This window comes from Bombina bombina, chromosome 2, assembly GCF_027579735.1.
Source record: "Bombina bombina isolate aBomBom1 chromosome 2, aBomBom1.pri, whole genome shotgun sequence".
Lineage (NCBI taxonomy): Eukaryota > Metazoa > Chordata > Amphibia > Anura > Bombinatoridae > Bombina > Bombina bombina.
Window position 1 is genome coordinate 670,876,462 of NC_069500.1, and position 14,240 is coordinate 670,890,701.

General features: G+C 40.2%; 1 protein-coding gene across 1 annotated transcript in view; it reads left to right on the forward strand.

Moving 5' to 3' along the window:
- CCDC171 (coiled-coil domain containing 171) overlaps positions 1-14,240 on the forward strand; it is an 849,190-nt gene that overhangs the window by 479,644 nt on the left and 355,306 nt on the right. The window contains 1 exon segment of the mRNA XM_053700001.1: positions 74-262. Coding sequence (XP_053555976.1) covers positions 74-262 — 189 coding nt within the window.

Genomic DNA, 14,240 nt, shown 5'->3' on the forward strand with positions numbered 1-14,240 from the left:
ATGCAAATTTTTATGGTAAATGATAGAAATATTTAGATTGCTGATCTCTGACTAAGAAATGTTTGTTTCTCAGAAATGTGTTCCTTATGAGAAGTTTCTATGTGCTTGTGAAGAGCTAAACAATGCCTTGTTACGAGAGCAGCAAGCTCAGACACTTCTGAATGAACCAAGGCCCAGCAGATGATGGAATTAAACAACCAGAATTGAAGTGCATTCTACAGATGAAAGAGAGAAGGATCAAATGTTATCAGAGGCGGTCAAGGTAGCTTTTATTGATTGCTTTTACTTCATTATAAAATGGTTTCTAATTATTCACATGTGTATTTCCTCTGCAGCTATAATTTATATATACTTGTGTTATGTCACAATACTGATGTATTAATGTGAAAGGTCACGTCCATTGTTGCGTTGCTAGTATAAAGCCTGGGTTTTGTTTGAATATTGTTCCTGTGTTGAAAGAGCTTGGTCTGCCATTTTACATTGCGTGTACTTTTTTTTTTTTCAAGATACTAGTCGATGCAGCCAATCAAAGGCTGCATTACCCTAGCAGTTGAACTCAGCACAAATATAGTGAGCTTCCCATGCTACTTTCAGAGATTACACTTAGTGATGTGGTCATGTTTGGATGTTTCTTAGAAGCCAAACGAACACACACAGGGCCAATGATCTAAAGGTCTTTAGGCTGGCGAGATTATTAAAGAATTGTCGCCAGTACTTCTATTTCCTGGTGGAATAATCTAAAGCCACTTTTTACCCTCGAAAACAGGGTGTCTTGCTAAGGGGCGTGTACTGCATTTTCGCATGGGTAAGAGATGCAGACATTACAAAAGTGTGCAATAATATTTGTATTTCTTTCATGTAATTAGCAAGAGTCCATGAGCTAGTGACGTATGGGATATACATTCCTACCAGGAGGGGCAATGTTTCCCAAACCTCAAAATGCCTATAAATACACCCCTCACCACACCCACAAATCAGTTTTACAAACTTTGCCTCCTATGGAGGTGGTGAAGTAAGTTTGTGCTAGATTCTACGTTGATATGCGCTCCGCAGCAGGTTGGAGCCCGGTTTTCCTCTCAGCGTGCAGTGAATGTCAGAGGGATGTGAGGAGAGTATTGCCTATTTGAATGCAGTGATCTCCTTCTACGGGGTCTATTTCATAGGTTCTCTGTTATCGGTCGTAGAGATTCATCTCTTACCTCCCTTTTCAGATCGACGATATACTCTTATATATACCATTTCCTCTACTGATTCTCGTTTCAGTACTGGTTTGGCTTTCTACTACATGTAGATGAGTGTCCTGGGGTAAGTAAGTCTTATTTTCTGTGACACTCTAAGCTATGGTTGGGCACTTTTTATATAAAGTTCTAAATATATGTATTCAAACATTTATTTGCCTTGACTCAGGATGTTCAACATTCCTTATTTCAGACAGTCAGTTTCATATTTGGGATAATGCATATGAATAATTCATTTTTTTCATACCTTAAAAATTTGACTTTTCCTGTGGGCTGTTAGGCTCGCGGGGGCTGAAAATGCTTCATTTTATTGCGTCATTCTTGGCGCAGACTTTTTTGGCGCAAAAATTATTTTCTGTTTCCGGCGTCATACGTGTCGCCGGAAGTTGCGTCATTTTTTGACGTTCTTTTGCGCCAAAAGTGTTGGCGTTCCGGATGTGGCGTCATTTTTGGCGCCAAAAGCATTTAGGCGCCAAATAATGTGGGCGTCTTTTTTGGCGCGAAAAAATATGGGTGTCACTTTTGTCTCCACATTATTTAAGTCTCATTGATTTTTTGCTTCTGGTTGCTAGAAGCTTATTCACTGGCATTTTTTTCCCATTCCTGAAACTGTCATTTAAGGAATTTGATCAATTTTGCTTTATATGTTGTTTTTTCTATTACATATTGCAAGATGTCCCACGTTGAAGCTGAGTCAGAAGATACTTCTGGAATATCCCTGCCTGGGGCTGGAGCTACCAAAGCTAAGTGTATCTACTGTAAACTTATGGTATCTGTTCCTCCAGCTGTTGTTTGTACTGTTTTGTCATGACAAACTGTTTATGCAGATATATTTCCTTTAAGTACTGTTACATTACCTGTTGCTGTTCTGTCAACATCTAATACTTCAGAGTGTTCCTGAGTAACATAAGAGATTTTGTTTTTTAATCCATTAAGAAGGCTATGTCTGTTATTCCTCCCTTCTAGTAAATGTAAAAAGTCCTTTAAAACTTCTAATTTTTCAGATGAATTTTTAAATGAACCATCATCATTCTGATTCTGATAATGGTTCTTCTAGGTTCAGAGGATTCTGTCTCAGAGGTTGATGCTGATAAATCTTCATATTTATTTAAAATGAAATTTATTCGTTCTCTTTACTTAAAGAAGTCCTAATTGCATTAGAAATTGAGGATTCTGGTCCTCTTGTATTGACTATAATATAAACGTTTAGGATAAGTTTTTAATCTCTCCCTGTAGTTAGTTATTCCAGAAGTTATTTCCTGTCCCTAGTGCGATTTCTGAAGTAATTTCCAGGGAGATGGATAATTTGGGGTAATTCATTTACTCCTTCACTAACGTTTTTATAGCAATTATACTTCCTGTGCCATCTGACAGATTAGGAGTTTTGGGACAAAATCCCTAAGTTGATGGGGCTGTCTCTACTCTTGTTAAGGAAGCGTACTATTCCTACGGCAGATGGTACTACTCCTTAAGGATCCCTTTAGATAGGAAAATTGAATCCTTTTCAAGAAAAGCTTACTTATGTTTTCAGGGTAATCTTCTTAGACCTGCTATATCTTTAGCGGATGTTGCTGCAGCTTCATCTTTTTGGTTAGAAGCTTTAGCGCAACAAGTAACAGATCATAATTTCTCATAGCATTTTTTAGTCTTCAATCATGCTAATAATTTTATTTGTAATGCCATCTTTGATATCATTAGAGTTGATGTCAGGTATATGTCTCTAGCTATTTTAGCTAGAAGAGGCTTTATGGCTTAAGACTTGGAATGCTGTTATTTCTTCTAAGTCTACTCTGCTTTCCCTTTCTTTTCCAGGGGTAATGATCGTTTTCATTCCTTTGTTACAACAAGGAAGAAAAAACCTGATCCTTCATCCTCAGGAGCGGTATCAGTTTGGAAACCATCTCCAGTCTGGAATAAATCCAAGGCCTTTTAGAAAATCAAAGCCAGCTCCTAAGTCCACATGAAGGTGCGGGTCCTCATTCCAGCTCAGCTGGTAGGGGGCAGATTACGTTTTTCTTAAGAAATTTGGATCAATTCCCGTTCACAATCTTTGGATTCAGAACATGTGTTTCAGAAGGGTACAGAATTGTCTTCAAGATAAGGCCTCCTGCAACGAGATTTTTTTTCTTTCCGTGTCCCAGTAAACCCAGCGAAGGCTCAAGCATTTCTGAAATGTGTTTCCAGATCTAGAGTTGACTGGAGTAATTTTGCCAGTTCCAGTTCTGGAACAGGGACTGGGGTTTTATTCAAATCTCTTCATTGTACCAAAGAAGGAAAATTCCTTCAGACCAGTTCTGGATCTAAAAATATTGAATCGTTATGTAAGGATACCAACATTCAAAATGGTAACTGTAAGGACTATACTGCCTTTTTGTTCAACAAGGGCATTATATGTCTACTATAGATTTACAGGATGCATATCTGCATATTCCGATTCATCCAGATTACTATCAGTTTCTGAGATTCTCTTTCCTAGATAAGCATTACCAGTTTGTGGCTCTGCCGTTTGGCCTAGCTTACAGCTCCAAGAATTTTTTACGAAGATTCTCGGTGGCCCTTCTGTCTGTAATCAGAGAACACAGGGTATTGTGGTATTCCTTATTTGGACGATATCTTGGTACTTGCTCAGTCTTCATATTTAGCAGAATCTCATTCGAATCGACTTGTGTTGTTTCTTCAACATCATGGTTGGAGGATCAATTTACCAAAAAGTTCATTGATTCCCTCAGACTTAGGTAACCTTTTTAGGTTTTTCAGATAGATTCAGTATCCATGACTCTATCTTTGATAGACATGAGACATCTAAAGTGATATCAGCTTGTCGAAACCTTCAGTCACAATTTTTCCCTTCGGTAGCCTATGCATGGAAATTCTAGGTCTTATGACTGCGGCACCGGACGCGATCCCCTTTGCTCGTTTTCCACATGCAGCCTCTTCAGCTCTGTATGCTGAACCAGTGGTGCAGGGATTAACACAAAGATATCTCAATTAATATCTTTAAAACCGATTGTACGACACTCTCTGACGTGGTGGACAGATCACCATCGTTTAGTTCAGGGGGCTTCTTTTTGTTCTTCCGACCTGGACTGTAATTTCATCAGATGCAAGTCTTACAGGTTGGGGAGCTTGTGTGGGGGTCTCTGACAGCACAAGGGGTTTGGGAATCTCAGGAGGTGAGATTACCGATCAATATTTTGGAACTCTGTTGCAATTTTCAGAGCTCTTCAGTCTTGGCCTTCTTCTGAAGAGAGAATCGTTCATTTGTTTTCAGACAGACAATGTCACAACTGTGGCATACATCAATCATCAAGGAGGGACTCACAGTCCTCTGCTATGAAAGAAGTATCTCGAATTCTAGTTTGGTGGGAATCCAGGCTCCTGTCTAATCTCTGCGGTTCATATTCCAGGAATAGACAATTGGGAAGCGGATTATCTCAGTCGCCAAACGTTGCATCCGGGCGAATGGTCTCTTCACCCAGAGGTATTTCTTCAGATTGTTCAAATGTGGTAACTTCCAGAAATAGATCTGATGGCTTCTCATCTAAACAAGAAACTTCCCAGGTATCTGTCCAGATCCCGGGATCCTCAGGCGGAGGCAGTGGATGCATTATCACTTCCTTGGAAGTATCATCCTGCCTATATCTTTCCGCCTCTAGTTCTTCTTCCCAGAGTAATCTCCAAGATTCTGAAGGAATGCTCGTTTGTTCTGCTGGTAGCTCCAGCATGGCCTCACAGGTTTTGGTATTTGGATCTTGTCCGGATGGCCTCTTGCCAACTGTGGACTCTTCCGTTAAGACCAGACCTTCTGTCGCAAGGTCCTTTTTTCCATTAGGATCTCAAATCCTTAAATTTAAAGGTATGGAGATTGAACGCTTGATTCTTGGTCAAAGAGGTTTCTCTGACTCTGTGATTAATACTATGTTACAGGCTCGTAAATCTGTATCTAGAGAGATATATTATAGAGTCTGGAAGACTTATATTTCTTGGTGTCTTTCTCATCATTTTTCCTGGCATTCTTTTAGAATTCCGAGAATTTTACAGTTTCTTCAGGATGGTTTAGATAAAGGTTTGTCCGCAAGTTCCTTGAAAGGTCGAATCTCTGCTCTTTCTGTTCTTTTTCACAGAAAGATTGCTAATCTTCCTGATATTCATTGTTTTGTACAAGCATTGGTTCGTATTAAACCTGTCATTAAGTCAATTTCCTCCTCCTTGGAGTTTGATTTGGTTCTGGGGGCTCTTCAAGCTCCTCCGTTTGAACCTATGCATTCATTGGACATTAAATTACTTTCTTGGAAATGTTTGGTTCCTTTTGGCCATCTCTTCTGCCAGAAAGAGTCTCTGAATTGTCTGCTCTTTCTTGTGAGTCTCCTTTTCTGATTTTTCATCAGGATAAGGCAGTGTTGCGAACTTCTTTTGAATTTTTACCTAAGGTTGTGAATTCCCAACAACATTAGTAGAGAAATTGTAGTTCCTTCATTTTGCCCTAATCCTAAGAATTCTAAGGAGAAATCATGCATTCTTTGGATGTTGTTAGAGCTTTGAAATATTATGTTGAAGCTACTAAGACTTTCCGAAAGACTTCTAGTCTATTTGTCATCTTTTTCCGGTTCTAGAAAAGGCCAGAAAGCTTCTGCCATTTCTTTGGCATCTTGGTTGAAATCTTTAATTTCATCATGCCTATGTTGAGTCGGGTATAACTCCGCCTCAGAGGATTACAGCTCATTCTACTAGGTCCAGTTTCTACTTCCTGGGCGTTTAGGAATGAAGCTTCGGTTTGATCAAATTTGCAAAGCAGCAACTTGGTCTTCTTTGCATACTTTTACTAAATTCTACCATTTGATGTGTTTTCTTCTTCTGAAGCAGTTTTTGGTAGAAAAGTACTCCAGGCAGCGGTTTCAGTTTGAATCTTCTGCTTATGTTTTCATTTAAACTTTATTTTGGGTGTGGATTATTTTCAGCAGGAATTGGCTGTCTTTATTTTATCCCTCCCTCTCTAGTGACTCTTGCGTGGAAAGATCCACATCTTGGGTAGTCATTATCCCATACGTCACTAGCTCATGGACTCTTGCTAATTTATGTAAGAACTTACCTGATAAATTCATTTCTTTCATATTAGCAAGAGTCCATGAGGCCAACCCTTTTTTTGTGGTGGTTATGATTTTTTTGTATAAAGCACAATTATTCCAATTCCTTATTTTTTATGCTTTCGCACTTTTGTCTTATCACCCCACTTCTTGGCTATGCGTTAAACTGATTTGTGGGAGTGGTGAGGGGTGTATTTATAGGCATTTTGAGGTTTGGGAAACTTTGCCCCTCCTGGTAGGAATGTATATCCCATACGTCACTAGCTCATGGACTCTTGCTAATATGAAAGAAATGAATTTATCAGGTAAGTTCTTACATAAATTATGTTTTTAAAAATCATACAAAACAAATAATTGAACCATTCACACACAAATATGCAAGAATTTTTGTTTATTGTTAAGGTGCATCAAAATCGTAACAACATTTCTCTTGTTAGGTCTATCCAGTCCACGGATCATCCATTACTTGTGGGGATATTCTCCTTCCCAACAGGAAGTTGCAAGAGGATCATCCACAGCAGAGCTGCTATATAGCTCCTCCCCTAACTGCCATATCCAGTCATTCTCTTGCAAGCTCTCAACATAGCTGGTGGTAGTTAGAGGAAAGTGGTAAAATATAGTTAGTTTTTTCTTCAATCAAAAGTTTATTGTTTTTAAATGGTACCCGGAGGGTACTATTTATCTCAGGCAGCATTTAGAAGAAGAATCTGCCTGCGTTTTTCTATGATCTTAGCAGAAGTAACTAAGATCCACTGCCGTTTTCACATATGTCTGAGGAGTGAGGTAACTTCAGAGGGAGAATGGCGTGCAGGGTATCCTGCAATAAGGTATGTGCAGTTAAGTTTTTCTAGGGATGGAATTTGCTAGAAAATGCTGCTGATACCGGATTAATGTAAGTTAAAGCCTAAATACAGTGATTTAATAGCGACTAGTATCAGGCTTGCTATCAGAGGTATATACTCTGATTAATGTGCAATATAAAACGTTTGCTGGCATGTTTAATCGTTTTTATATATGCTTTGGTGATAAAACTTATTGGGGCCTAGTTTTTTCCACATGGCTGGCTTTATTTTTTGCCTAGAAACAGTTTCCTGAGGCTTTCCACTGTAATAGTATAAAAGTTACAGTTGGTGCAGTTAAAATTACAAAACTGTGACATTCAGCTTCCCTCAGCAGTCCCCTGCATGCTATAGGACATCTCTGAAGGGCTCAAAAGGCTTCAAAAGTAGGAGCTGTGGCAGTTGTTATGACTGTTTAAAAAACATATTTTTGGATTTGTTAATCTGTTTTTTGTATTAAGGGGTTAATCATCCATTTGCAAGTGGGTGCAATGCTCTGCTAACTTGTTACATACACTGTAAAAATTTCAACTGCCTTTTTTTCACTGTTATTTCAAATTTTGGCAAAATTTGTTTCTCTTAAAGGCACAGTAACTTTTTTTTTTATATGCTTGTTAACGTGATTTAAAGTGTTTCCAAGCTTGCTAGTCTCATTGCTAGTCTGTATAAACATGTCTGACATAGAGGAAACTCCTTGTTCATTATGTTTAAAAGCCATGGTGGAACCCCATAGGAGAATGTGTACTAAATGTATTGATTTCACTTTAAACAATAAAGATCAGCTGTTATCTTTAAAAGAATTATCACCAGAGGATTCTGACGAGGGGGAAGTTATGCCGACTAACTCTCCCCACGTGTCGGACCCTTTGACTCCCGCTCAAGGGACTCACGGCTAAAATGGCGCCAAGTACATCAAAGACGCCCATAGCGATTACTTTGCAGGACATGGCGGCAATAATGGATAATACCCTGTCAGCGGTATTAGCCAGACTGCCTGAATTCAGAGGAAAGCGCGATAGCTCTGGGGTTAGACGTAATACAGAGCGCGCAGATGTTTTAAGGCCCATGTCTGATACTGCGTCACAATATGCAGAAGCTGAGGAAGAGCTTCAGTCTGTGGGTGACATCTCTGACTCGAGGAAACCTGATTCAGATATGTCTACTTTTAAATTTAAGCTTGAGAACCTCCGGGTGTTGCTTGGAGAGGTTTTAGCTGCTCTGAATGACTGTGACACAATTGCAGTGCCAGAGAAATTGTGTAGACTGGATAAATACTACACACGGTGCCGGTGTGTACTGCGTTTTTCCAATACCTAAAAGGTTTACAGAAATTATTACTAAGGAGTGGGACAGACCCGGTGTGCCGTTTTTCCCCCCCTCTTAAAATGTTTATTCAACAAGGTTTTATCCTGCAGCCCCTTGCATGCATTGCTCCTGTCACTGCTGCTGCGGCGTTCTGGTTTGAGTCTCTGGAAGAGGCCTTTCAGACAGCTACTCCATTGACTGAAATACTTGACAAGCTTAGAATACTTAAGCTAGCTAATTCTTTTGTTTCTGATGCCATTTTTCATTTGACTAAACTAACGGCTAAGAATTCTGGATTCGCCATCCAGGCGCGTAGGGCGCTATGGCTTAAATCTTGGTCAGCTGACGTGACTTCAAAGTCTAAATTACTTAACATTCCCTTCAAGGGGCAGACCCTATTCGGGCCTGGTTTGAAGGAAATTATTGCTGACATTACTGGAGGTAAGGTTCATACCCTTCCTTAGGACAGGGCCAAATCAAGGGCCAAACAGTCTAATTTTCGTGCCTTTCGAAACTTCAAGGCAGGTGCAGCATCAACTTCCTCTGCTACAAAACAAGAGGGAACTTTTGCGCAATCCAAGCCGGCCTGGAAATCTAACCAGGCCTGGAGCAAAGGCAAGCAGGCCAGAAAGCCTGCTGCTGCCTCTAAGACAGCATGAAGGAACGGCCCCCCTATCTGGCAACGGATTTAGTAGGGGGCAGACTTTCTCTCTTCGCCCAGGCGTGGGCAAGAGATGTTCAGGATCCCTGGGGCATTGGAGATCATATCTCAGGGATATCTTCTGGACTTCAAAGCTTTCCCCCCCACAAGGGAGATTTCACCTTTCGAGATTATCTGTAAACCAGATAAAGAAAGAGGCATTCTTACGCTGTGTGCAAGACCTCCTAATAATGGGAGTGATCCATCCAGTTCCACAGATGGAACAAGGACAGGGATTTTATTCAAATCTGTTTGTGGTTCCCAAAAAAGAGGGAACCTTCAGACCAATTTTGGATCTAAAGATCTTAAACAAATTCCTCAGAGTTCCATCGTTCAAAATGGAAACTATTCGGACAATCCTACCTATGATCCAGGAGGGTCAGTACATGACCACAGTGGATTTGAAGGATGCTTACCTTCACATACCGATTCACAAAGATCATCATCGGTTCCTAAGGTTTGCCTTTCTAGACAGGCATTACCAGTTTGTGGCTCTTCCCTTCGGGTTAGCTACAGCCCCAAGAATTTTTACAAAGGTTCTGGGGTCTCTTCTGGCGGTCCTAAGACCACGGGGCATAGCAGTGGCCCCTTATCTAGACGACATCCTGATACAGGCGTCAAACTTCCAAATTGCCCAATCTCATACGGACATAGTGTTGGCATTTCTGAGGTCGCATGGGTGGAAAGTGAACGAGGGAAAGAGTTCTCTATCACCCCTCACAAGGGTTTTCTTTCCTAGGAAACTCTGATAGATTTTGTAGAAATGAAAATTTACCTGACTGAGTCCAGGTTATTCAAAGCTTCTAAATTCCTGCCATGTTCTAAACTACATTCTGCGCCCTTCGGTGGCTCAGTGCATGGAAGTGATCGGCTTAATGGTAGCGGCGATGGGACATAGTGCCATTTGCGCGCCTACATCTCAGAACCGCTGCAATTATGCATGCTCAGTCTGTGGAATGGGGATTACACAGATTTGTCCCCCCTCTGCTAAATCTGGATCAAGAGACCAGAGATTCTCTTCTCTGGTGGCTATCTCGGGTCCATCTGTCCAAAGGTATGACCTTTCGCAGGCCAGATTGGACAAATTGTAACAACAGATGCCAGCCTTCTAGGTTGGGGTGCAGTCTGGAATTCCCTGAAGGCTCAGGGATTGTGGACTCAGGAGGAGAAACTCCTCCCAATAAATATTCTCGAGTTAAGAGCAATATTCATTGCTCTTCTAGCTTGGCCTCAGTTAGCAACCCTGAGGTTCATCAGATTTCAGTCGGACAACATCACGACTGTGGCTTACATCAACCATCAAGGGGGGACCAGGAGCTCCCTAGCGATGTTAGAAGTCTCCAAGATAATTCGCTGGGCAGGAGATTCACTCTTGCCATCTATCAGCGATCCATATCCCAGGTGTAGAGAACTTGGAGGCGGATTTTCTAAGTCGTCAGACTTTTCATCCGGGGGAGTGGGAACTCCATCCGGAGGTGTTTGCTCAAATGGTTCATCGTTGGGGGCACACCAGAATTGGATCTCATGGCGTCTCGCCAGAACGCCAAGCTTCCTTGTTACGGATCCAGGTCCAGGGACCCAGAAGCGACGCTGATAGATGCTCTAGCAGCACCGTGGTTCTTCAACCTGGCTTATGTGTTTCCACCGTTTCCTCTGCTCCCTCGACTGATTGCCAAAATCAAACAGGAGAGAGCATCGGTGATCTTGATCGCGCCTGCGTGGCCACGCAGGACCTGGTATGTAGACCTGGTGGACATGTCATCCTTTCCACCTTGGCCTCTGCCTCTGAGACAAGACCTTCTACTACAAGGTCCTTTCAATCATCTAAATCTAATTTCTCTGAGACTGACTGCCTGGAGATTGAACGCTTGATTTTATCAAGGCGTGGCTTCTCCGAGTCAGTCATTGATACCTTAATACAGGCACGAAAAGCCTGTAACCAGGAAAATCTACCATAAGATATGGCGCAAATATCTTCATTACTGTGAATCCAAGAATTACTCATGGAGTAAAGGTTAGGATTCCTAGGATATTGTCCTTTCTCCAAGAGGGTTTGGATAAAGGATTATCAGCTAGTTCTTTAAAGGGACAGATTTCTGCTCTGTCTATCCTTTTGCACAAGCGTCTGGCAGAGGTTCCAGACGTCCAGGCCTTTTGTCAGGCTTTGGTTAGAATTAAGCCTGTGTTTAAACCTGTTGCTCCTCCATGGAGCTTAAACTTGGTTCTTAAGGTTCTTCAAGGAGTTCCGTTTGAACCCCTTCATTCCATTGATATCAAACTTTTATCTTGGAAAGTTCTGTTTTTGATGGCTATTTCCTCGGCTCGTAGAGTCTCTGAGTTATCAGCATTACAATGTGATTCTCCTTATCTGATTTTCCATACAGATAAAGTAGTTCTGCGTACAAAACCTGGATTTTTACCTAAGGTAGTTTCCAACAAGAATATCAATCAAGAGATTGTTGTTCCATCATTGTGTCCTAATCCTTCTTCAAAGAAGGAACGTCTTCTACATAATTTGGACGTAGTCCGTGCTTTAAAGTTTTACTTACAAGCGACTAAAGATTTTCGTCAAACATCTTCCTTGTTTGTTGTTTACTCTGGACAGAGGAGAGGTCAAAAGGCTTCGGCAACCTCTCTTTCTTTTTGGCTTCGGAGCGTAATATGCTTAGCCTATGAGACTGCTGGACAGCAGCCCCCTGAAAGGATTACAGCTCATTCTACTAGAGCTGTGGCTTCCACCTGGGCCTTTAAAAATGAGGCTTCTGTTGAACAGATTTGCAAAGCGGCGACTTGATCTTCGCTTCATACCTTTTCAAAATTTTACAAATTTGATACTTTTGGCTTCTTCGGCAGGCTATTTTTGGGAGAGAGGTTCTACAGGCAGTGGTCCCTTCCGTTTAAGTACCTGCCTTGTCCCTCCCTTCATCCGTGCACTTTAGCTTTGGTATTGGTATCCCACAAGTAATGGATGATCCGTGGACTGGATACACCTAACAAGAGAAAACATAATTTATGCTTACCTGATAAATTTATTTCTCTTGTGGTGTATCCAGTCCATGGCCCGCCCTGTCCTTTTAAGGCAGGTCTAAATTTTAAACTACAGTCACCACTGCACCCTATGGTTTCTCCTTTCTCGGCTAGTTTCGGTAGAATGACTGGATATGGCAGTTAGGGGAGGAGCTATATAGCAGCTCTGCTGTGGGTGATCCTCTTGCAACTTCCTGTTGGGAAGGAGAATATCCCACAAGTAATGGATGATCCGTGGACTGGATACACCACAAGAGAAATAAATTTATCAGGTAAGCATAAATTATGTTTTTTCACCAAAAATCATATTTTATCAGATAATTACACCAGGGCAGCCCCTGTGAGGGTCGGCGAGAAAAAACGCGTCTGATCTGGTGAAGTTCAGCTCAATCAAGTCAAGTATAAGATTTGTAATGTTGTACTTTATTGACTTGTAAAGCTGAGAAAATATTAGCTGTTTTATAGCTGTATACAATGTAGAAATACTAACTTCTAAGAACCACTAAATACAGTAGAATGTAATATTTGACAAATGCACAATATAAATACAGTGCAAAACCACTTAAAGGGCCATTAAACCCAAAAATGTTCTTTCACGATTCAGATAGAGAATACAATTTAAAACAACATTCCAATTTACTTCTATTATCTAATTTGCTGCAATCTTTAGATATCCTTTGTTAAATAAATAGCATTGCACATTGGTGAGCCAATCACATGAGGCATCTATGTGCAGCTACCAATCAGAAGCTACTGAGCCTATCTAGATATGCTTTTCAGGAAAGAATATCAAGAGAATGAAGCAAATTAGATAATTGAAGTAAATTAGAAAGTTGTTTAAAATGGTATTCTCTATCTAAATCATGAAAGAAAAAAATTGGGTTTAATGTCCCTTTAATTTGAATTTGAAATGAGCAGTAGAATATTTTCTGTCAAACTTCAATTTTAAAGGGACATTAAACCCAAACATTTTCTTTCATGATTCAGATAGAGCATGCAATTTTAAACAACTTCCTAATTTACTTCTATTATCTATTTTGCTTCATTCTCTTGATTTTCTTTGCTGAAAAGCATATCTAAATAGGCTCAGTAGCTGCTGATTGGTCGCTGCACATAGATGCCTCGTGTGATTGGCTCACCAATATCTATTTCTATTTACTCAACAAACGATATCTAAAGAATGAAGCAAATTAGATAATAGAAGTAAATGTGAATGCTGTTTAAAATTGTATTCTCTATCTGAATCTTAAAAGAAAATTTTTGGGTTTAATGTCCCTTTAATCCAAATTTCCCTCCCCCTGTATCATGTGACAGTCATTAGCCAATCACACAATCACAAAATGCATTCTATGCACTTTTTCACATTCTCAGTAGGAGCTAGAGACTCCGAAAGTGTCAATATAAAAATAATATACACGTTTTGATGTGTGTTCAGATGCTTTAGCTGAATCATTAAACTTTAATTTTGACTTTAGTGTTTGTTTAATCTGACATTTTCTTGCCGGCACACAAATACACTATAGCTTTTGCAAGTGGCAACTTGTGTGAGACAACCAGTTAGAGGCTGTATTGCACTGACATCATTGCTGCTTAGGTTACATTTTGCAGAATACCAACAGACGCACCTTAGACATGCTCAGTAATCCTGTGGTTTTACTCATGAAATGAGTAGCGAAGGGAGTATACTTTCCACAGTGCGGATTGATTTTGCCAATACAACATACTACTAAATGTGATTAGAAAAGTGTCACAATGAGATTATCTGTAACAAATATGGGTTGACAAATTGATATTCTTTGGTTAATTGTCCAATGGGACAGAAGCTGATATACTCATATCTCAAAAGCTCAGCTTTGAATAAATGTTTTTGCTTTAGATTTTTCAGCTACAGATAAATATACTTATAGATGGTATAAAGCAACAATTCTGAACTATAACGATGAACAAATATACTGTAATTTCCGTTAATTTATTAGTTCAAAAAGTGTTATAACAGATTTTATATGTAATTGCATCATATGAAGCAACTGTGTTTTTGTACTTTATC